The 24181-nt window shown below is 38.8% G+C and overlaps 3 protein-coding genes across 4 annotated transcripts in view; 1 reads left to right on the forward strand and 2 right to left on the reverse strand.

Annotated features, from left to right (window-relative positions):
• Positions 1–541, reverse strand: part of kdm4c (lysine (K)-specific demethylase 4C) — a 16364-nt gene extending 15823 nt beyond the window's left edge. For both annotated transcript variants that reach the window (XM_079554396.1, XM_079554395.1), the window contains exon 1: positions 434–541. The gene's annotated coding sequence lies outside the window, so the exon portion shown is untranslated. The remainder of the gene's footprint in view (positions 1–433) is intronic.
• A 282-nt stretch (positions 542–823) lies between these two features.
• Positions 824–11731, forward strand: ecpas (Ecm29 proteasome adaptor and scaffold). Its single transcript, XM_079552732.1, has 49 exons — positions 824–878; positions 1466–1596; positions 1853–1969; positions 2064–2182; positions 2259–2408; positions 2479–2656; positions 2787–2926; positions 3004–3082; positions 3169–3288; positions 3394–3479; positions 3574–3649; positions 3723–3772; positions 3838–3904; positions 3984–4106; positions 4176–4279; positions 4356–4479; positions 4566–4646; positions 4735–4945; positions 5049–5140; positions 5220–5354; positions 5437–5581; positions 5683–5855; positions 5933–6034; positions 6111–6234; positions 6313–6458; positions 6551–6605; positions 6693–6807; positions 6893–6961; positions 7044–7161; positions 7244–7411; positions 7497–7576; positions 7654–7759; positions 7899–7946; positions 8025–8143; positions 8233–8383; positions 8468–8533; positions 8960–9049; positions 9132–9198; positions 9278–9369; positions 9439–9505; positions 9581–9778; positions 9868–10079; positions 10151–10194; positions 10299–10491; positions 10557–10695; positions 10777–10882; positions 10960–11048; positions 11118–11189; positions 11280–11731. Exons 1-49 carry the CDS (start codon positions 857–859, stop codon positions 11417–11419), a joined length of 5499 nt encoding a protein of 1832 aa, XP_079408858.1. The 5' UTR covers positions 824–856; the 3' UTR covers positions 11420–11731.
• A 529-nt stretch (positions 11732–12260) lies between these two features.
• Positions 12261–19365, reverse strand: smc2 (structural maintenance of chromosomes 2). Its single transcript, XM_079552769.1, has 25 exons — positions 19096–19365; positions 18848–18997; positions 18640–18762; positions 18408–18446; positions 18224–18334; positions 18111–18155; positions 17025–17258; positions 16807–16953; positions 16495–16728; positions 16236–16395; positions 16051–16168; positions 15572–15710; positions 15373–15492; positions 15095–15299; positions 14868–15003; positions 14667–14791; positions 14402–14595; positions 14186–14329; positions 14020–14094; positions 13824–13943; positions 13547–13747; positions 13351–13467; positions 13102–13262; positions 12708–12855; positions 12261–12627 (listed from the first exon to the last, which is right to left on the reverse strand). The coding sequence occupies exons 1-25, from the start codon at positions 19261–19263 to the stop codon at positions 12442–12444; spliced, it is 3600 nt and encodes a 1199-aa protein (XP_079408895.1). The 5' UTR covers positions 19264–19365; the 3' UTR covers positions 12261–12441.
• Between the last annotated feature and the right edge of the window lie 4816 nt (positions 19366–24181).

Consider the following 24181-nt stretch of genomic DNA (forward strand, 5'->3'; position numbering starts at 1 on the left):
GAGGACCTTACTCGCCTTGTACTATCGTTGAAATGTAACTTCATTGTAAGGATTGAATTGAGCACCACTGCTAGCTAACTTCAACTGGTTTAAATGCCCCCACGCAAGGTGGCTGCTGCTCCAGACGGGCCCGTGGCTGGCTTGCAGAGGGGTTTTGTGACTTTGTGCTTATTTCAAAATTCTGGACACAAAATTATTACAATTCATCTGTTTGGATCCGGTCAGCCAGCAACTTTTGGGCATCTATTTGGGCTCTATGAAGAAGTAACTAGTGAGCAAAAGCAGTTTGGCTGTACTAGTGGTAGTTAGCTTTTATAGCTACGCAGCTTATACAAAATCCACACTAGTCTAAACAACCAGGAAGAAAATATATTAGTTACAACTGCAGACATACATAACTAATGTATCTTACGCGATACTACTAGTGTTTTACCTCAATATGGTAAATGCCCTGTAGTTGTTTATCCCTTCCTCCTTGTTCGCACAGCTGATTCACATGACAGCTGCTGACTACTGCTAGTGCTGCAGCTAGTGCAGTACCGTGAACCGCCGCAGCGTCCCCTGATCTGTAGCTAACCGGGATGGAAAATTGCACGTCAAGTACACGCTAACGCCTCGCCATCTCGCCTATCCATGCATTGTGACATCTGCGGTTCCTCTTCCGAGAAAAACAATTATTATAAAATCAGGGCCTGTAAAGGTGTATTATAGTGATTGGCATGTCTACTAGATTCTTAATGTAATTGCAAAAGTATAAAGTACAAATAATGAATTACCAACGAAAAGCAACAAATATTGTATTGCATGCAGTACACTCCCTGGCCTCGGGGGGTCACTAAGGGCCACATGAGTAAACATGGCTGCCCAGGATGAACTCAGTAAGTTTCTCTTTAGCTTTGGCACTCAATTATGCTTGATTAACTATGTTAGATGATTAGCTGTTTAGTGCATCTGAAATCCCAAGATTATAGATTTAAAGTGCTAACGTTAAAGCAGCCGTTACGACAAAGCAATGAAACCAGTTTCTGCTAGCATGTTGGACCGTGTTGGACAGACGTCTGAAGGCCCTATGCACCGTCATGCTCAGAATAACACTTTGATACCGGCATGAATGTGTTTTATGAGCATTTATATTGTACCATTTAAAAGCTTGGGATTTGTACGAATGTTTTGCTCTATGTTTTACTATTTCTGGCTCATAAAACTGCTTAAATATGGGATCAGTTCTTCATGAACAGTCTTCATGTCCAGATTAAGCTAACTGGTTAGTTTTTCATGCTAAAGGAGTTACCCCCAATAGAATAGACTTAAATAAACCATCTTGCTCAAGGTTTCTCTGGCAGTCCTGTGCGTTTTAGTCCGTGTATGCTAAATGTGTTGATCATGCGAATTTATTTTATTAATCGATGGCCAGTTTATAATTTGGTTTGACTCGATCCTTTTATACATTTTTTTTGTATGACAGATCAGCTGGAGCGCGTGTTTCTTCGCCTGGGACACGCAGAAACAGACGAGCAGCTACAGGATATTATCTCAAAGTTCCTGCCGCCTGTTCTTCTGAAATTGTCCAGTGTTCAAGAGGGTGTGCGAAAGAAAGTAAGGCAGTTTAATAACCGTGTGTGATTGTTTCAATAAATGCTTCTTAAGTATCATACTATACTGGTCAATGGAAACTGTTTAAAAAGGAGGCAATACATCACATTTGCACTCCCCAAAAGTGTATCAATAAAAACGTGCAATTAGGATCACTGGTGCTCCTATAGTTTGGTGAAAGAAAACGCTGTCTCATTGTGCTTTTGTATTTATTATGGATTCATCCTGTTGACCTGTCTTATACAAATGTTCCCCTTAGGTAATGGAATTGTTGGTGCATTTAAACAAGAGAATTAAAAGCCGACGCAAAATACAGCTGCCTGTGGAAACTCTGCTTGTTCAGTATCAGGATCCTGCCGCTGCTTCTTTTGTCACTGTAAATACAAACACTTTCCTTATTAAGATGTAATGACTGTGAATTTGTAATTGTTGATGGTGTGCAGTTTTTACATCTTTATTCTTTTCTTCAGAATTTTACAATTATTTATATAAAAATGGGATATCCTCGTTTGGAAGTGGAAAAACAGTGTGAATTGGCACCTACTCTGCTCACTGCCATGGAGGGAAAACCACAACCACAACAAGACAGGTGACAGCACACGGAGAGCATTTAAGATTGACATCTAAATGTATTGGAATTGTGAACTCTCAACTTCACCTTACAGCCTAATGCACCTGCTGATCCCTACTCTGTACCATATGAAGTATCCCGCTGACACTACCAAGAGTGGGTCGCCTTTTAACTTAACAGAGAGGCCAAAGACTGTACACCTGCTGCTGGAGTTCATGTTGGATGTCTTACTTATGCCTTATGGGTACAGCTATGACATATTTAACAAATGGAATTGTTTTTTGCACTCCTATAACTTTTATCAACAATTTTAGGTTTGTGCTGAATGAATCTCCAACTCGCCCATCTCCCTCTGCATCCCAAGGAGGGTCAGCTGATGGCACAGTGACCAGTACTGGCCAGGGCCTTCCACAGCCTCCTCCAGGAATGAGTGTGTATGCAGCCAAGAGAGTGATAGGTGAATCTCAGTGGAGTGCTGAGCAACTTGAGCAGGTGAATGTTTTTCACATTCATTCAAAAGAAAGTCCCTGCCTGGTCTGAAACTGACTGCAACTATTTAGCTCAAATTAACCTACATTCAAACACACAAACCTTTCACCCCTGTCTGTGTTACTTTTAACAGTGTAAACTAGGCATAGTGAAATTTATTGAAGCAAAACAAGTTCCTGAAGTGGAGACAGTTGTGCATCTGGTGATAGCTTCGAGTGACACTCGACACGGTGTTGCAACAGCTGCAGATTTGGAGCTGAAAAGCAAGCAAAGGTAAGTCACTGTTATGCACTAATAGTTTGTTGGTGCTGATGGTTGGTTGTTATTACATGTTTATACCCCTTTTATAGCATCATTGATTGGAACAATCCTCTAATTATCAATAAGATGTACAAAGTGTACTTGGGCGATGTTCCTCTTAAAACAAAGGTTTGTTTCAATATATAATCCTAAATGCATGAAGTAGATCTTAACACACATCAAAATGCCTTGTTTATATTGGTTCTTTTTCTCAGGGTGGGGCAATAAAGCAAGAACTAAAGCATGAACCTGTGAGCACCAGGGTTAAACTCAAGATCCTGCCTCATTTTCTCCGATCACGACTTGCTGCAGAGTGTTTTCCTGCCAATATCCAGGTGTGCTTTTTGTTTGTTACTCATTTTTCTTTCTCGTAACATAGTTCAACCGATGCAAAACTTCAACCCCAATGTGGCTATTACACTTTTTAATTTTTGGTCCAGGTGGTTTATGATGGTCTCTTTGGGGCCAACACCAACAACAAACTGCTGTCTCTCACATTACAGTTTGTGCATCACATTTGCATGGTGTAAGTGAAACATTTCCAAACCTTGTTAATTTGTGTTAAGTTTAATTATTTGTCAATCGGCATAGCATTTAAGGCTGTACTTCTCTTATTTTAGTTGTCCCGACACAAATAAGCCATTGGGATTAATGCTGCTCAATGGTCTGACCAAGCTTATCAATGAATACAAGGAGGTAACTAATTGTCATTGATCTTTTTTTAATGTAAATAAACATAAATATATTAATTGTGCACTTGTCTTTGCAGGATCCTAAATTGCTGTGTGTTGCATACTCAGCCGTTGGGAAGTTATCGAGGTAAAGCATTAACTTTTTGATATGAAATATTTTTATGTTATTTTTAATTTTTGCCTTTTTTGTAGTCGAGTGCCACAGCTCTTCACAAAAGACATTGCTCTTGTGCAGCAGTTTTTTGAGTCGATGTGTAAAGTGAGCTAAACGCATAATTAATGTTTTCCTGTTGTGTTAAATGGCACCATCTCACTAACTATAGAATCTTAATTTTCAGGAGGAACCGGATGTGCGTCTAGCCATTCAGGAGGCTTTGTCCATGATGGTTGGTGCCTTTGCTAACTTGCAAGGAGCACAGCTTAACCTGATGGAAGCACTGGTTGCTGCATACATTGTGAAGGTGGATAAAATGTTTTACTCAAAAATTGTCAAAAGACGAATACTTATTCTAGCAAATACTTTTTCACAGCCAGAAGTTCAGGTCCGTCAGGTAGCCATGAAGTTTGCAAGCATCGTGTTTGCACCTGACCATGTGCCATCAAGGTACCTCCTCCTCCTGGCAGCTGGCGACCCGTAAGTTTGAACAGAGATAATGTCACTCAAACATTCAAGTTTAGAAAGGTTTTGCATATACATCGTTTTGTTATAGGAGGGAAGAAGTAGCTGGGGAGGCTAAAAGGGTTCTAAGGAATATTACTACTAAGGTCTCGGAGAAAGAAGGACCAAAATCAATGCCCTCCTTTCCAGAGATGGTTGGGTATGTCCAGGAAAAGGTAAGAATCTAATGCTGCTATTAATGGTCCCCAATTTGTCTCTAATGTTAGCTATTGATGATGATATGAACTATTTACCTCAATAGGCGGCTCAGAGAATGAAAACTCCCGCTAAGTACATTGTTGGAACAACAACTATCCCATTTAATCCATCTGCGTTTGCCGAGGTGAGCAATCAAATTGAGTCCTTTTGGCAATATTAGTTATTTAATCTTGTAAAGTTGTGAAGTATTTGCTTTTTACAATTTCCCCAAGATCATTTTGTACCTGAGGATGTGTCTGGCTCACAGTGCCGGTGTGGCACACGTTTCCGCACGCTTGGCAGAAATGCAGGATGATGCCCCAGCAATTGGCCGCTATGTACAAACATTGCTGACCTCTCAGGCACAACCTATCAAGGAGAGTGAGGCAAATCCTGTGCATATCTACATCGATTTGTTGCAACAACTACTATCTTCTGTAGGAGGTACATATTCTTTCATGTGGCTAAAATAATGTATGTTGTTTAATACAAAATGCACCTTGAAAAGAACCCATGGATTTTCCTACTATTTTTCTCTGTTGTGCAGGTATTCCAGTTATGTATTGTTTGCTGGAAGTAGTATCTGTTTGCCCAGAAGAATTATCCCCCAGATTTGTTGATAAAATTGACTGGATAAAAGTACGTTTATACTGTTTTATAGTGTTCATATATTTTTGGGTCATCACCATCCTTTTATGTGTTGATGCTCATTTCCTAGAGCTTGATGAATACCAACAAGGAAGACATGAGAGAGCTTGCAGCACAACTGTACGCTGTTGTGGTTTCAACCATGACTGGCAATGAACTACAGCTGGCTGTGCAGAACCTTGTCAAGATTACAAAAGATAATCATGTAAGGCCATTAACCTCCATCTATGCTGCAATGATTATTAAAATATACCTTACCATGTTTTTGTTGTTATATCTATGTACAGAGTCCCGAGACCCAACATGGAGCAATTCTGGCTCTTGGTTATATGGTTGGACGTTATATGAGCAATAAGAAATCTTCATCTGGGCAGCAGCTAAGCATTACTCATCAAGACGATGACCTTGTTTCACTGGCAACAAAAACAATTGGTATTTGTTTATTTGACTTTTCATTCAAGATTTTCATTTTATTGTTTTACCACAGTACAATGTCACAGGCCTTTCTCAAACAAGTATTCTTTTGCTTAAAGGTTCATTTCTGGACAACAGTAGTGCACTATTGACAGTCGCTGCTTGCACAGCTCTGGGAGAAATTGGACGTAATGGGGCCCTTCTTATTCCACCTGAAGGGGAAGGCTTTACCAAACTGTCTGCTGTGGAAAACCTTTTGTCACGCATTCCTTCTGGCAAAGAGAGCTCTAAAGTAAGGCTTTATATTGGTAAAAATTTTTGAATTACTTTGCCATCGCATAGAGGTACTGATATAAAATTGATATTCAGATGAAGGAACGATCAATCCAGACTTTAGGCTACCTGCCGGTGGGAGATGGTGACTTCCCTCATCAGAAGAAACTGCTGCAAGGTCTTATGGACTCTGTAGAGGTACAAAATACACAGGGTCATGTTGCTGTTGTACTTAAGTTGATTTGCATTCTCAATTCTCTTTCTTTGTCCGTAGGCAAAACAGGTAGAGCTGCAATTTATTGTTGGTGAGGCAATCACAAGCGCTGCCATTGGTACAAGTTCAGGAGCTGCCAGAGACCCATGGATATGCACTGAAGAACAGTACAGTCCACCGTGCAGTAAGAAGTTACAATCTGCCACTTAAATTATTTATTTAAATTAAACCCTTCACTCAACAAAGTATATTGTCATTTTAGATGTGAAAAACAATGATGTGGTACCCTGGGTCCTTAACTCCATCCTGGCTAAATATATCCCCAGCCAAAACCCCCACGTCCGACAAGCTGCCTGTATTTGGCTCCTCTCTATAGTGAAGAAACTAAGCCAGCATAAAGAAATAAAGGTATAAAATGACATGGATAATTAAAAGTATTTAATTCTATTTAAGGTCTGGATAATTTTAGCAATGATGTATTTGCCTCTGTTTTGATACAGTCACATTTGAAAGAGATTCAAAATGCTTTCATCTCTGTCTTGTCGGATCCTGATGGTATGTTAAATTTAATCTGTGTGTAAGCATAAAACATGCATTAAAAAAAGACTATGTTCATCTTCTCAACCACTTGTCCATTTGCAGACCTAAGTCAGGATGCTGCGTCCAAAGGTCTTGGTTTGGTCTATGAAATGGGTGAAGAGAAAGATCAACAGGAACTGGTGTCAACTCTTGTGGAAACTCTCATGACAGGAAAAAGGTGAAAGGATCATTAAAGTGAATACTATACTACTACCTCAGTGTAGGTTGCGTGTAATACTTACGGCATTACTATGCTTTCTTAGAGTGAAACACACTATGTCTGAAGATACAGAAGTTTTTCAAGGAGAGAATTTGGGGAAAACACCTGATGGGTAAGAAAAACAATCTGCCTTTCACATCACTAAATAAAAGAAAGATATTGGTCATAACTGAATGTCAATTTTATTCCTACAGCCATGGGTTGTCCACATATAAAGAACTCTGCTCTTTAGCCAGTGACTTGAATCAACCCGATCTCGTCTACAAGTTCATGAATCTGGCAAATCATCATGCCATGTGGAACTCCCGCAAGGTTCAGCTACACTTTTGTTATTAACTCCGTTTTTGATTTGCTTGTTTGTATTCTTAAAATTGACAGCCACGTCTCTGTTTAGGGAGCAGCATTTGGGTTCCACATGATTGCAGCCAAAGCTGGAGAGCAGTTGGCTCCCTTTCTTCCGCAGCTTGTGCCCCGTCTCTATCGCTACCAGTTTGACCCAAATCTCAGCATTCGCCAAGCCATGACCAGCATTTGGGACGCTTTAGTCACGGACAAAACCCTGGTAAGAAACATAGAATTAGCCCTCTGTGGACAAAGTGATTTGATAGATTTCTCAGTGTGTAAATGTATTTGTTTGTGTATTACAGGTGGATAAATACCTGAAGGAAATTTTGCAGGATGTTCTCTCTAACTTGACCAGTCCTACTTGGAGAATAAGAGAGTCCAGGTAAAACATCACTTTGCTTATGTTTACTGATGTCCCGCTGTGTTCTTAAGTTTTCAATGTGTTTACTTTGGTTGCAGCTGCTTGGCCTTGAATGATCTGATCAGGGGTCGACAGGCAGATGACCTCGTTGACCATCTAGCAGAGATGTGGGAGACACTGTTCAGAGTTCTTGATGATATCAAGGTTTGTACACATTTTAGATCAAAATGCTTGCAATTGATGACAGTTGTAAAATTGGTCCTTTTTAGAAGGCATAGTTGAGACTAAAACATTGCAAAAAAATCTGTTGTTCGTTAGTAAGGGGAATATATATTCTTTTCAGGAATCCGTACGAAAGGCAGCCGACCTGACTCTGAAGACCCTTAGCAAGGTGATTTGACTGCAATAGCAGGCTGGTGTTTTGTCAAAATGTTAAGTCATTTACTCATTTTTTTATTTTTTTATTTAGGTGTGTATTCGTATGTGTGAGTCAACTGGATCTGGAGCTCAGAAGACTGTGACTGTGCTGTTGCCGACTCTGTTGGAGAAAGGCATTATTAGCAATGTCTCAGAAGTGCGCTCATTGAGGTAGTGTTTTTTCTACGCTAAAACGTAATAACCAATGTTCAGTTCACAGCTCTAAAATCTGTTCTGAATTGTTTTGTTTTACTCATCAGTATCCAGACCCTTGTGAAGATCAGTAAAACAGCTGGAGCCAGACTGAAGCCTCATGCTGCCAGGCTCATCCCAGCTCTTCTTGAGGCTCTGAGCACTCTTGAGCCACAAGTCCTCAACTATCTCAGCCTGCGAGCCACCGAGCAGGAAAAGGTATGTTTACTCAGATAAAAGGTTTTATTTCAACTTTCTTTGGAATTATCTGCATTGATTTACAATTTCATTTCATTTCTGTAGAGTGCCATGGATGCAGCTAGACTTAGTGCTGCAAAGTCGTCTCCTATGATGGAGACTGTTAATATGGTGGGTAACAATCACTGCGGTTACATGACAAAGGGAAAGTCCAATCTCTCACCTATTCAGACCAGAACAGGATTGTCCAAACCCATGTAAACCCGACAGATTCGATTGGGGGGGTGGGATCCGCCCGGCGACTGGCCTGGGCTGATCGCAGTCAGATTAGAGCTGCCTTCAACCGCTTAGTTGAATAAAATTGGATTGGCCTTAAGTAACTGCATGCTGTCCCTGCTCCAGAAACAGAAACTGTCAGGCTGTCAAAGGAAATTAAAAAAGCCAAAATATCATCAGAAAACATGATGTTAGCTGCGTCTAATCTGTGAAACGGATAGGAGTCGAATATTTAGACCAGTCAGATTAGACTTCACATGTAAATGTAGTTAATGTTTATATCTGTGTGTTTTTTCTCTAACCAATCTTGTGTGCGTTTAGTGTTTGCAACACCTAGATGTTTCAGTGCTGGGGGATCTGGTTCCCAAACTCTGTGAGCTCTTAAAGAGTGGAGTGGGCATAGGCACCAAGGTAAAATGCGTTGCTGCTGCTTTGGCCCTACAATGATTGAGTGATCAAGTTTTAATACTTCTACTTCTGTCCACTACTATAGGGTGGCTGTGCAAGTGTGATTGTTTCTTTAACTGTGCAATGTCCCCATGACCTCACCCCTTACTCAGGTAAAGTTATTTTTATTCGTTTTGTAACACTGTGAAACCTGGTGTCCAATTCTTCATTCATTTGATTTTTTTTCTCCAGGTAAATTGATGAGTGCTCTGTTAAATGGCATTCATGACAGAAGCAGTGTTATACAAAAGACCTTTGCATTTGCTCTTGGACATCTAGTCAGGGTTAGCGCACCAGTTAATTATTTGTGTTTTGTTTTGATCACCTTTTTAACATTTGTGTCATTATAATAGACAGCAAAGGACAGCAGTGTAGAGAAATTGTTGCTGAAGCTCAACTCTTGGTACTTGGAAAAAGAAGGTGAAAATCTTTATCTGATTCCTTTAAAAAGGTGAAATTGTTGTTTGTTACTAATGTATCTTCTGAATCCATCAGAACCTGTCTACAAATCATCTTGTGCACTGACTGTGCATGCCATCAGCCACTATAGTCCAGATGTGCTGAAGGGCCATGCTGGAGTGGCCTTGCCCCTGGCGTTCCTAGGAATGCACCAGGCTCCTGGTGCTGAGGAGGAAAAAGGAGAGAGCCATGATGCCACACTATGGGGTGAAGTCTGGCAGGATAATGTACCAGGTTACTACTTTTATGTCCGCACGACTTAACCCTGTTAATTACGCACATTTATTAATAATAAATGTGTGTCATTTTTCTGTCATGATCAGGGAGCTTTGGTGGAATAAGATTGTATATGACGGAGCTTATTGCTATAACTCAAAAGGCGCTTCAGTCCCAGTCATGGAAGATGAAAGCTCAGGGTGCTGCTGCCATGGCAACAGTTGCTAAGGAACAGACGGGTTCACTGGTGGCGCCACACCTGGGCCTGGTGCTAACTGCTTTGGTGCAGGGCCTGGCAGGACGAACATGGGCTGGGAAGGTACTGAGTGAAGACAAAAGTAAACATTCAAATAAAGAAAATTACATTATTTAAATACTCTTTTATCATAGGAGGAGCTGTTGAAAGCCATTGGATCCGTTGTATCAAAGTGCAGGTTACTAATGACTTGAGTTATAACACATTTTGCATGTTTTTTTTTTGTTTTTTTTCCAGTAACTTTGTATCCATCTTGTATGATTTTTATTTTTTTGTGTTTAGTGCGGAATTACAGAAGCCATGCCCCGGCCAACCCACAATCTCTGAGGTTCTTGATGTTGTGTTGAAAGAATGCCGTAAAGAGAATCTGGTTTACAAAATGGCTGCTTTGCGCTGTGCTGGAGATGTGCTCCAGAGCACGCAAGAGGACTACTTTAGTATAATGGCAGAAATACTTTTGCCTCTCATCAAGAAGGTATATCTTGTTGGTTATTTTGGTTATGTTCATAGAAGGTAAATTATTTCATTTGAAATATATAGAGTCGCAGTACCTCAAAAACATCAGTAGAAGATGACGATGATGATGCAGACCGAAAAGAGAAAGCTCTAAATACAGACGCTTTGCTCTGTGCTTTTGAAACAATTGGCAAAGTTTGGCCCAAGAACACACAGACTCAGGGTAACTCCACGTGCATCAGTATCACTTTTTCCTCACAGGTTACAAAGTGTAAAACTTTACGTCTTGAAATTCTGTTTGCAGCATCCTATCAAGCGGAAGTTTGTAGCACAATGTGTGAAAACCTCAAGTTAAACACGTGGAAAGTCCAACTTGCCATTTTGAACTGCATGAAGGCCTTTTTCCAAGGGTAAGCTATACATTTTGATATAAACACATTCTTTTTTCAAAGTTCAAAATAGTCATTTGCGATCTTGTTTCCTACAGGTTACTGCTGTTCGAGAAGAGTAATCTAGATGTTAACACCCTAACTCAAATACTTACAGAAACCTGTGCCGCCCTTACATATCCTTTAGGTAAATAGATGCCTAGTCAATGGCAGCTAATTTCTGTTCTCACAATTAAATGATTGTTTTGTATTCCAGAAAACAGAAGTTATTCTTCAGTGCGGACAGAAGCTTTGTCAGTTGTGGATTTGATTGTAAAAAGAACTGGAGGTAAGCCGTTTACTTGTTTGTAACCATGACACACTCGATACACGGTACATGAAGTATATTTGAAGACTTGGGCACTTATTTTGCTGACAGAGAGTGAACAATGGGACTGCATGTCTGTGAAGAGCCGGGAGCAGCTTCAGCGCTCTCTGTCCACGTTGCAGTCGGACAGTCGACCAGATCTGAGAGACAAGGCTCAAGAGCTGCGCCGGCGCATCCAGAGTCAGCCATGAGGACTCCACTATTAATGTACTTCTGATGCATTCTAATAGATATTAAATTGATTTGGATTACTTAAGATTATCTGCAGGTCGTCTATCAGCAGATGTCTTATTGACCATGCTCAATATGAAGTTAACATTACCTGGGAAACTGTTCATGCTGGTGATTAGTCATAATAAAACATTTGGCTTTGTGTGCTTCACATCCATTTTACTATTAAAGAGAAATTAAACAGCTAAATATTGAGGAACTTTGTACTTCAGTTTGAGTAAAGTTGATCGCTGTCACTTATTTCCAGAGGCAGGTAGTAGATACTCGAGTAACAACAACTTTGAAATAATTTTACTCAAAGTAGCGACCAATAAAATTGAGTGTAAAAGTTTAATATACATTTTGAGTAGTGACAAAGTGAAATTGTTAAATCCTAGTATCTCACAGAAATATGAAAGTTTTTTTTCTTTGACAAATATGAAACACAAAAAACATCCATTTTGTGTGAAAATGATTTTTTTTAAGATTGATAGGACTGGTAACCTTTTCCTCATGTAAAACACTTTTTACTTTAGTAATATATGGACATTATGGTAAAAATACTCTAAAAAGTACAATTACTTCAAAATGTTACTCATGTGCATGTACTACTCATCTCTGCTTATTTCCTGTGAGAATGTTACATAAGTTTTCAAAGCAAAAACAGTGCCATTGTTTAACATTCTGTATCTAATATTAAAGCCTCTTACAATTGTTTTTGGACTTGAAATTATTGTAGCCCTACATGAATTGTAAATGCTCAACAGTAAATATAAACAAGCTAGCAATTGCTATGTATATATTGTACTTTATTGTCCCCAAGAAAGCAAAGCCTTCTGACTTATTACATTTCACGATGAAAACAAGACAGACAAAACAAAAGAAATGCAAAGAGTAATAAAATGCAAAGATGAAACCAACTGTAATACAGTAATGAGCAGGTCAATAGTGTAAGAATGTATTTTTTTTTCTAAATGTACATCGTAAATACACAATTTTTGTGCTAAATTGCTTCCCTGGGCCTGTTCCTCTGTTTGTCCTTTTGGTAGGCCTTGTCCTGACCTCTCACAGGAAGGTCACTTTGGCTGAGAGCTGTTCGGCTCACCGTTGACATACCATCAACAAACTTGGTCTTGAACAACACATTGGCATTGGTGAACATGCCATCCTTTAGGGACACTACAATGAACTGCAGGGGTACATGGGCAGAAAATTAGAAATCAATGTCATAAATGTCAATATATTGTACAGTATTTCACTCAACCATACCTGTGAATGTCTGAAATGGGTGCGAAGCATTTGTCCAATATTTTGTGTGTGTGACAGGTCCAGGGCAGCGTCAACCTCATCCAAGATGTAGATGGGAGCAGGTTTGAACAGCAACATGGCCAGAATAAGTGACAGTGCCACCAATGATCTAAAATGACAGCACATACATTACACACAGATGTTATGAGCATATCGGTTTTCTCAATGGCTGCGGTTATTAGCTCAAATCTGATCCCAGCAACAAGGGACTACATAGGGACACACCCAAGATAATAACCGTGTAGTAGAAAGACACTGGAACAAACTATTCATTTCACTAGTACTACTAAGTATTATGTGCACTGCCACAAAACACAATGCCATTGCAAGTTACTGAGGTGTTTATTGTGATTACCTTTGGCCTCCACTGAGTTCGGTAAGGTTCTCCTTCCACGTGTTACCCAAAGCAACTTTAAACTCCAGACCCTCAAGGACTCCACCTCCCTGAGGAGGAGCCAGTTTAGCTGTAGCTCCCGGCAGCAGAGTGGAGAAAATGGAGCCAAAGTCTTTGTTGACCTGAAAGAAAATAAAAAGAGGAAACGTATAGTACTTAAATCCAAAGACTTGAAGGTATAAACTAAGCAGAGACAGAAAAATAGCAAACCTTCTGCCATGCCAAATTAAGAGCTTCATTCTTTTTCTGGTCCAACTCCTCAATGGTTTGTAAGATTTTGGCTTTATCATTCTCCACTATCCTTTTCTTCTTCATCAGTTCATTATACTGCAAATGAATAAAACAATTAAGAACTCATTTCAAACTGCTGCACTACAGTAGCCATTGTTGATACTTAATCACTCACCCTTTCCTCTGCCTCATTGAGCATGTTCATCGCCCTCTTGTTGACATTTCTTTCCAGTTTAGAGGTAGTTTCCTCCAGTTTCTTCAGACGCTGACCAGCCTCACGAGGGTTATTTGTCTTAAAGTCATAGGATGAATTTGGTTGGCCAAAAAAGTGGCGCTCTGATTGTATCCAGTCATGTTCCTCCAGCATGCGTGACACCTGCCCACAAAGGGAATACGAAAATTAAGTTACGGAAATGAGCCCAGCAAGCTTTTTTACATTTAACGTTGTCTACCTTATCAGCTGCATCCTGGCTTTCTTTGTGGTGCTTGCTGATGTTGTGCTCCATCTCCTTGTTTTTGAGCTGAATCTCATTGTTCTGCTCTCTGATCTTATTGGCTTCTGTGTTTTTCACCTGAATAGTAGAAAATGTAAGTTAAGTTTTATCATTTAATAAATCTCTATTTTGGTAAACAAAGAAACAAACTCACCTTAAGCTCTTTGTCGTGAGTCATAATCACTTCCTTCTGTTTGGCCAGTTCTTCCTGGGCTTTACGCACTGAATCCTTAGAAAGATGATACAATGTTACAATATATAGATGATTAATGAATCACCACTATTAAGTGGTAAACAATGTATAAAAAAAAAAAAAAAACCTTGTTCTGGGTTACTGTAGTTGACATGGTGTCTATTTGCTCCTGAATGGCTTTCATGGCCTCCTCCACAGCTTGGATCTGTTGCTCATATCCAGCCTGCTCCCTACGCAGTTCCTCCAGCTCCAGGACAACAGCATCAGCCTCCTACAAACAAGAAAATAATAATTAGAATAATAAATCCATAAGGTTTTGGGTGATAGATGTCTGCATCATAACCTGCTGTTTCTGTTTGAGTTTTTTCTGAAAAGCATCAGCTTTGGACTTTGCAGCATTCAGTTTCTGCTGCGCAGCCTTTAGTTCCTTCTCCCTTTCTGCTTCAGCATTCTTCATCTTGTTCTCCAACATTTTGTACTTTTCTTCAGCCCGCTTCTGCACCTCTTTAGTAGATTGTAATTTTTCCTCACTCTCCTCTAGATTAAAAAAATAGAGAATTCATTAGTGGCATTAGTGGTATACATGGATCTAAACTTTAGAGTCAAACCTATGGCCTTGCGCAATCTCTCCAGTTCTTCTTGCTGCTGATGAAATGAGCTCTGTTGAAGTTTAGCCTGAAGAATCTGCTCTTCCTCAACCTTTAGCTCAAACTGCTGCTTTAGCAGCCGATATCTGTACAGAGTAAACATCGATCACTAAAATCAATCAAATAAATTCAAGAAGCCAATTTAAACCACTTCAGACATACTTCTCTGCAGTTGCCTTGACACTGGTTAACTGCAATTCAGTTTCTTTAAGCTGCTTCTCCTTTTCATTCAACTTGTCCTGAACGTCTTTCAGCTCCTGTAGGCTCGTCAAAACTGAAGCTGACTGGGAGCGAGCGCCTACAATCATATGAATCAAGGTCAAGTGTGTCAGCTAAAAGGATATGGATCATATTATTTAGCAAACATTTAAACACATTTATTCGCTTACCTCCACTCAGTGTTCCTTGGGGATCAAAAATATCTCCTCCGAGTGTGACTGTTTTTGTCATCACCCGTTTATCAAAAGCCACTTTTTTGGCATTGTCCAAAGTATCACAAACTAAAGTTGAGCCGAAGACATACTCCATAGCTTTGCGCAGGTCAGATTCATAGCCGACTAGAGAAAGAGCTGCGTGAGCATTGTTTTCTCCAACCTGATTTATAAAAGAGCAGTTAGAAAAATGTGAATTTGTCAAAGACTTTACAAATGTTATACTAATGCCTCACCAAACTCTTTGCAGTACCGACAACTCTGTCATTAAGGGTTCTCGCAGAGATTTTGTTCAGGGGGATGATGGTGTATCTTCTCTGCAACTCACCCTTCTCCAGCAGTTTCTTTCCTGTCACCTAGGAAGCAAAAAAGAATTCAGACAAAGCAGGAATGTGCAAGTGAAGAAGCAAAGATCATTTTCTTATATATATGCACCTCAGTGTCCACAACAATGTTGTACAGTCTCCCACCTGCCACTACCTCAAGGGCAGTGGCGTACGAGACATCACGCACGGAGATCAGGTTGGCTAGTAAGCCTTTGACTTTACTGCGGTCCCACCCTCGCTCTGGGTCCCTAAGGAGAACGTAGCACTTTGAATTATGTTTTACACAACACCACATATTACACACATACAGTGAGAGTTTAGGCACCCTGGAGATGTCTAATGTCAAAAATGAAGCAAGGGAAGAGGAAACGATCCCCAAAAAGCCTAAAGTTACAGATGAGACATTCCCATTACTTTTCACAAAAAAAATATCAGGTTTAAATTCCATCATTTACATTTTCAACATGTAAATGTAATGGGCTTGTCTCATATCTTCCTGCCTTTTGGAGATCATTGCAACTACCCTTTGCTTCCTTATTCACACTATTATAAATTTTGATCCGGGGTGTCAAAACTGTATAACCTTACTTGTAGTCAAAGCGCAGGTTAGGAAAGCGTGAAACCAAGCTTTCATAAGTTTCCTTCAGTTTAGACACCTCTCTGTACAGCTGCCTTTTTTGATCCAGTAGCCTTTCTTCCATGCCATCTGATTGCAGCACCAAAGATTAATAAAGACATAACTTTTAAATTGTTTTATGACAACAGCACGTTACCCTCATAGTTGAGTTTGTTCAGCTCAGCTTGAAGTTTTTCCCTGTTGCTTTTGACGGCGTTGAGAGTATCCTGGTCTTTCTTGTAACCACCATCCATCTTCTTAACTTCTGCTTGCTTGGTTTTCAATTCAGCTTGAGCATGTTTCAGGGTCATCTGAGCCTAATCAAATTAAACAATTAAAGGGAATGACATATACAGATCTGGGGACAAAATCAAAGTGTGTTGCTTAATACTAATAATAATATAATATAATAATACCTGTTTAGCCTCAGTATCTGCTTTGCTCATATCATTTTTGCAGGCCATCATCTGTCCAGCCAGTGTAGCCTCCTCTCCATCTTCATTTGTAGAAAGACCAGCAGAAACGGCTTTGAAATGCTGCTCCGCAGATTCAAGAGCAGCGTTGTCCTTCTGCCCTTCCTCTTGCAGGGCCTGGAGCTGTTCTGTAAATTTAGACACCTCCTTTTCCTTTACCACAAGCATTTTCTTGTCCTTTGGAAAGTGAGGGGTTTGACATAATTACTGTAAATGTAATAACTATTAAAGTAATCACCAGAAAGGACACATTACCTCCTCCATGCTTTTGATCAGCTCCTTTTGTTTCTTTGTTTCATCTTTCATATTCTGTTTTTTCATATCAAGAGCACTCTGAGCTTTGGCATCCACACGCTGAACTTCAGCAAAAGATTCCTCAATGGTTTTCAAAACATTCACCTCCTGAAGGATTATTCGTGTGTTATTGAAAATAAGTTACTTATTTAAAAAATGTTTTAATCCCAAATTCTTACCTGATCTTTTTTCTTCTGCAGTTCATTAATCTGAGCAGTCAGTTCCTCCACTTTACTCTCATTCTCAACCATAGATGTTTGCAGCTTAGCAATGTTTTCTTGCATCCCCCGGAGATTTTCTGCCGATTTAACCTTGGTCTCCTCAGCACAAACAAATAGCCAGGCAACGTAAAGCCGAGACAAGTGCTGGATCTCGCGCATCAGCTTCTGGTACTCCAGGTACGATGACCTTTCCTATGAAGTGAAGTGTTAGTTTGCATTTCATTTCATTAAAACATAATCACTGCTACAGGTTTTACAGTAGGGAAAGCGGGGTGGGTTGGGTCACATAAGACATTTCTCAGCTTTACTGCCAAGGCTTTCAACATTTTGCCAACAAAGCATGCACCCTCTCCAGAACAACCCAGTGGCCTTAATATTCTATAGAAACAGAAGAAACCGTTTTAGTTATTCTGAAGGGCAGACACTAACATTTATCTGACAGGATTTCATCTCATAGAATGATTTAATTTCATTAGGTGACAGTTAAAATATTGAAACATGAAACAGACTTGTTTCCTGATCTAAAAGGACATAACAGATCGAGCAGACCTGTCGTTACATCCTACAGATAAAGGGGTCATGAGAACAGTCTCTGGATTAAAGAGCTCTTTGTCTTCCTTGTCGAGCTACGCAAACAAAACAGAAGATCCTTTCTTGTTTCCAAGGACCATCCACCACTTCTTCAATCACTCCAGTACAGAACGTTTGTCTTAATTCGGGTACTTCACCAAAACATGTTTACCAGGTGTCAAGGATGAAAGGCTTGTGACATCAGAGTCTTCTGTGGGACATCAGTGTCTTCTGTGGGACATTTTCCTTCATCCACTGCCATCAAGTTTGTCAACTTCTTAATCAGTGACTCTTCATCACTACTTTCTTCTGATGAGGACATTTCCTTCACCGTCTTCTTTTGTTAAGAAGAGCTTCTTGGTGACTATGAACTCTCAGTTTAGTCTCTCATACTAGCTCTAAAACGCTGAGTGACCCAACCTACCCCGCTCTCCCCTATCAGTGTTCTACAGATAGAAATAGAAGTAAAAGTACCTCCTGTAGTTTTTGCATGGTTGGAGTAATTTCCTCATTTAAAATCTGAAAGCACACAAGTTTGTTTTAAATCTTACAAAAAAAAAAAAAAATGTTTTTTCTTTTTTACTCACAGTCTGAATTTCTTTCAGTTTGGCCTCTTTCTTCTCTATCGTTTTCTGAGCACTGATCTTTTTGCACTCATACATCCTTGTACCTGCAGCCTCTTCAATCATCGCCAGGATCTAGAAAACGGATAAAGAAGCATACAGTATCCATCTTCTCAAATTTCTACAGCAACAACTTTAAAAAGCTTACCTCTGGTGGCTTCATATTTAAGACCTTTGTGATTCTTCCCTAAAACAATAAGAGTCTATTCAAATACAATATCACTCCAATTGAAATATGTGGAATAAAGGCAATAATACAGAGATGAAAAAATAGCCCTTTGGCTAATTCTGGCATGCTTACAGTGATGTTTATTAATATGCATTGTCCCTTTAATGAATAAATAATAACCTGAGTGCAGCATATACAAAACTCGGCTGACCTGCATGATAAGAAAATGAGGGTTGTTGACATTGAGCCCAACAGAGCAGAACAGGTCCTGCACTCGAGTGTTGTTGGCATTTACTCCGTTGATAAGATATTTATTTCTTCCACCGATCACCACCTGAGAAAATGTGTCATATTAGGCAATAGGCATACATATAGCGCAAACTGCAAATTACTATAATGTATATTTCAGTTTATATTACTTGTCTGGTAATAGTGATCTCGTCGTGCGTCTCAAAGCCGAGGGGGCTCTGGCTTTTGTTGGAGTTGTCAAAGGTGATAGAAACAGTGGCTTTGGTGATGCCAGCCTGACCGTTTTTGTAAACCAGGTCTTGCAGGTTGGAGGCTCTGACCTAAAAACAAACCCAAAAAAAAGTAAGCAACTTAATGGCAGCAATGGCAACTTTTTACTGAGGGCTAAACCAACAATGCACCCAAAAAGAAAACTTACATGAGAGAGATTAGAAATGCCCAGAAGAAAACATATGGAGTCAAGGATATTGGACTTGCCGCTGCCATTCAGCCCAGTGATGGCGTTAAACAGAGGGTCGAAACCATTGATCTCCGTTCTTTGCGCGTAGGACTTGAATCCCTCGATTATTATGGACTTGATGTGCATTTTGTGCTGCCCCTTTTCTGCAAACCTCGCAGATAGAACCTCCGATGAATGATAAAGTCAGTCCTCCGGTACAATCGAGCAGCGCAGTGTTTACAACCGACAGGAAACTGCTCAAATTTTGGCGGCAGGCGTGGGTCCTTAGACATGCGTCCTTGTCGCGCCGGAAAGAAATACTTTTAGAAATACGGGGGGAATTGATTCTAAAGTTAAACAACCCTGAACAACTCATAAGAATTTGCAATAACAGGTGGCTTGCTTTCAATTTATAATCTGCCAAAAGATTTTTTTTATTATTATTATTATTTTGGCCAGGCATATGCAAGACAACTACACATGTCTCTTTGCGCCTATGTTTGTGTGTTGTTGTTTTTTTTGTTTTTTTTACGGTCTGTGTATGATTTTCCTGAAGATTATTGACATTGACAAGAAAAAAAAATCTTCAGATCAAATCGCTTAAATTCATAAATTTAGCCTCGTTCTTTGTTTTTAAAACTCAATAGCTAATTAGACTAGTTGTTAAATAGAAATAAACTAGCGGTTAGATATTGGAAATTACTTTTGAGAAGAAAGAAAATTCAAAATAGGATCAAGACGAAGATTGGCGGATAGCTGCAGACAGCTGAGACAGAAATACCGTGAAGCGAATCCACCGTGATAGTGCGCCCTCTCCTGGTAAAGACGGATACACGACGGTATTAGGTCTTGGGAAGATTGATTTGATCAACTCAACGAACCTGAGACTTTAACCGAGTTATTTTCATTTCTTATGAACCAATTTTGAAATCGTAGATGCTTCTGTTGTTTGATAAAGATAACATGACACATTAATTTTCTGCTTAAGATAGCGTTTATGTTGACAGAAAGATGCTGCTGAATTTAGGAAACAGGGAAGACCCTGACGGTATGTTGTTTTTTACTTTGTTTTTGCATCTGCAAGCTAACATTATTAACCCTATGATTTCTCTCCTTTCTTTACTGATTACAGCAATGGCCGTTACCACAATAAAAATGTGATTTTGTTCCAAAATATTGTCTCTATCCCTTGTTGAACAAATGAACAAATGAAGGCTCTGTCCTACAAAATACAATGAAACGAGTAAAACATACAGTTTTAATTTCATAAAATAACCCAAATAATAGTACATGTAGCCTAAACTAAGTTACATGTCAACACATTCTAAATTACACAAAATAATCCCAACGATGCAACTGTAAAACATGAGCTAAATACCGTCGTATATCTGTCTTTGCCAGCAGAGGGCGCACTATCACGGTGGATTCGCTTTTCATGGTAGATTTGTCTCGGCTCCGGGTCTGCAGCTTTCCATTATTGGTAAAATTGCAAAATGAGGAGAGCATAGACTGTAAAAAAAATAAAATAAAATAATAATAAATAAGAGGAGAGAGAAATATTGACAGTAAATAATCAGTTCCCTCCCCCACCCCCCTGATTGGACCTGAAAGCCCCTTCTCATTCTCTGTGCATAAGAAGGCTTGTCCATTGGTCCACACATAATCCTGCTAGACTCTGATTTGTTGCTGAGTTCAGCAAAGGGAGGAACTTATTTCATGTTACTTACTTTACACATGGACTTAACATGAAAATGCAGACCCCGAAAGTCAATGCTTTGCAATCTTTTAAATTTGTAATATGTTTAGACTTACAGACTATCACTTATTATATTAACATTCATATGATATGTTATTTTTTTTATTATTATTTTATTATTATCATTACTATTTTTCATTTATTTATTTGTTTTATTTCATATGTGTATTATTAACAAATCATGAGGTTGAGATGGGTCGGTCATGGCATCAACCACAACAAACTGTACACATCAATTGGTATGATCTAGTAACGGAAAACACAAATCTTATACAATATCTCAATATCAAAGCATCAATCAACCTATGGCACATTCACACACTCACCAGTAAGTCCCGTATAATAACTAAAGTAACAACAGTCACAAACAGAAAGAAAATATATAAATACATAAAAAAAAGAATAGGGCTAACAGGAGTGGAGCAGTGTAGGAGGCCACACACCTCTCACCTGCTGCACACACCTTTTTTTTTAATGCATCACAAGCTCTAGGACACACAACACATCCATACAAAATTTTTATAATGAATCAATAAATTCACAAATACTATCTTCTCAATTCAGGATCTATTACTAAACACTATCTCTCCTCCTCAATAGATGAACAATAATCCTATGATCAACCACTGTGTTGATGTTGATGCTGCCATGACCCGCCCACACTCACCACTCTATACAACATATTCAAACCCTCAAACCTAAACTGTAAAACATGTCCATCACTTAACCACTCAATCACTCTCTCATCTACACACACACACACGCACACACACACACACACACACACACACGCACACACACACACGCACACACACATTATTTTGTATATGTATGTATGTATATAATGTATATGTATATGTGTGTATGCATATATATATATATATATATATTTTTTTTTTATTTATTTATTATTATTTATTATTATTATTATTTTCCTTTTCTCTCTCTTCCCCTTTTTTTTCTTTTTTTTCTTTTTGTTTTTGTTTTGTTTTGTTTTGTTATGTGTTTCTTCTGTCTGTCTGTTCGTTTCATAACTATTTTATCACTGTAATCTCCACCAATACTACTATTACTGTAATTATTATTTTTATTATTTTCATTATTATAAATGTATGTACTCACTGTAAATACCTGACACCTGGTGCATAAATAAATAAATTTAAAAAAAAAACACACAAAAAAAACATTCATATGAGTAAATATTGTTGCCACAGTGTGGGAAAAATGAATTTTGAGAAAATCCCATCCATCCATTTTCTTCCGCTTTATCCGGGGCCGGGTCACGGGGGCAGCAGTCTCAGCAGAGATCATTTGACACTTTGGTTTTTAAGATAAGCAAGGTATTTGTTTAGTTTACAGGTGCAAGTTTATATATAAGGGCCCTGAAAAATAAAAATATTTTTTTGGGCAAAGTGTTTTAAATCCCGTCTTAATGCCCACTTTTATTCTGTGGCTTTTAGCACCACGTGAGGTGTGTGGTCCTTTGTGTCTTTTATTTTAAATTTTTATTGTTTTAATGTTTTATTGTTTTTGTAGTTGTTGTTGTTGTTGTTGTTTTATTAAAGTATTTTACAGAATCTATTTATTTATATTACTCTGTTTTTATTAGCTTTTGATGATTTATTGTCTGTTTGTTTGTTTTTTATTACTTTACTGTTTCTGGTTTAATTGCCTTTTATTTTCTTGTGCAGCACTTTGGAAACTCTTGTTTATGAAATGTGCTATAGAAATAAAGTTGGATTGGTTTGGAAGCATAAAAGGAAAGTGGAAGCGTTTAACTTGTATAAGGCCTTACTAGTAAGGCTTAATTTTGGCCAAAGTTCCCCCCTGTTGATTGATCGAAATAAAAAGCCACACTTATCCCCTTGAAACCACAGGTGCCACATTTATAAGTCCCTTTGACAATTATTGATTGCATGAAGATGGGCAGGTTTGATTCAAAATGTTTTCTTCTTTCAAAAATCATTCTGAAGGTTTATGAGCTTTTTTTCTCCATAAAATTACATACACACCAGCTAATATGTTAAATCAAAACAAAACAGGATAAAGATACCAATTATAATAGGATATGCTGTGGGAACTAGATGTTTTCATACACTTTAAAACGACTTTTAAAAGACAGTATTTTTCTTACTGTCTGACGTGAAATCAGAATTAACTTTTACTTTTTGGGGTCAATTAGAATTTAAAACAATATTTCTATTTGTTAAATGCCAGAAGAATAAGAGATAGATATTTTTGAAATGTTTTTGTCACTTTTTACAAAGTCAGAAGTTTACATACACTAAAATTACTATGCCTTTAAACTATTTTGGAAAGCCCAGATGACGATGTCATGTCCTTGGAAACACAAGTCTGGTTCATCCTTAGGTGCAATTTCAAAAAGGTGCCAGGTTCACTGGTTCAAACAATGATGAAAATGTCTAGTCATCATGTGATCAGAAAGATCACATGAAGCAGGTAAACGGGTTTGTTTACCTGCTTAAAGCAGGTAAACAAACCCTCTGTCTTACTAAAAGAACAAGGCGGGTTCTGTGTCCCAGAGATGAACGTGCTGTGTCTGAAATGTGAATATCAACCCAAGAACAAATGCAAAAGACCTGGTGAAGATGCTGAACCTGGTAAGACTTTGTCATTATCCACAGTGAAGCAAGTCCTGTACTGACACGGGCAGAAGAAGCCCTGACTCCAAAAGAAACACAAAAAAGCCATATTGGAGTTTGCACATAAAAAAAAGATAAAGGCCAAAAGTTTGGAAATGCTTTTTTCATGTATTAATTTTTCCTTTCATTTCAAAACTGTTTTAAACTAAAGAAATGTTGACATAAATTCTTCCAAATCGCCGCCTGTCGCTTTTTTATCTATAATGACCATCGTCTCATTAGGAGGAAAAAGGGGGATTCTTGCAAGCCTGAGAACACCATCCAAACTGAAATACGGGGGTGGCAGCATCATGCTGTGGGGTTGTTTTGCTGCGGGAGGGACTGGTGCACTTCCCAAAATAGATGACATTATAAAGAAAGAACACAATGTGGAACATCTCAAGACATCAGCCAGGAAGTTAAAGCTTGGGCGCAGATAGGTCTTCCAAATGGACAATTCCCAAAGCATATGGACAATACTGGTTACAAAGTGGCTTAAGGAAAACAAAGTCAATGTTTTGAAGTGGTCATCATGAAGTCCTGATCTCAATCCAGTTGAAAATGTATGGGCAGAGCTGAAAAGGCCTGTGCACACAAGGTGGCCTACAAATGTGTCTCAGTTACACCAGTTCTGTTTGTAGGAATGGATTAAAACTCCTGCCAACTA

This window comes from Gobius niger (assembly GCF_951799975.1).
Source record: "Gobius niger genome assembly, chromosome: 3".
NCBI classification, from domain to species: Eukaryota; Metazoa; Chordata; class Actinopteri; order Gobiiformes; family Gobiidae; genus Gobius; species Gobius niger.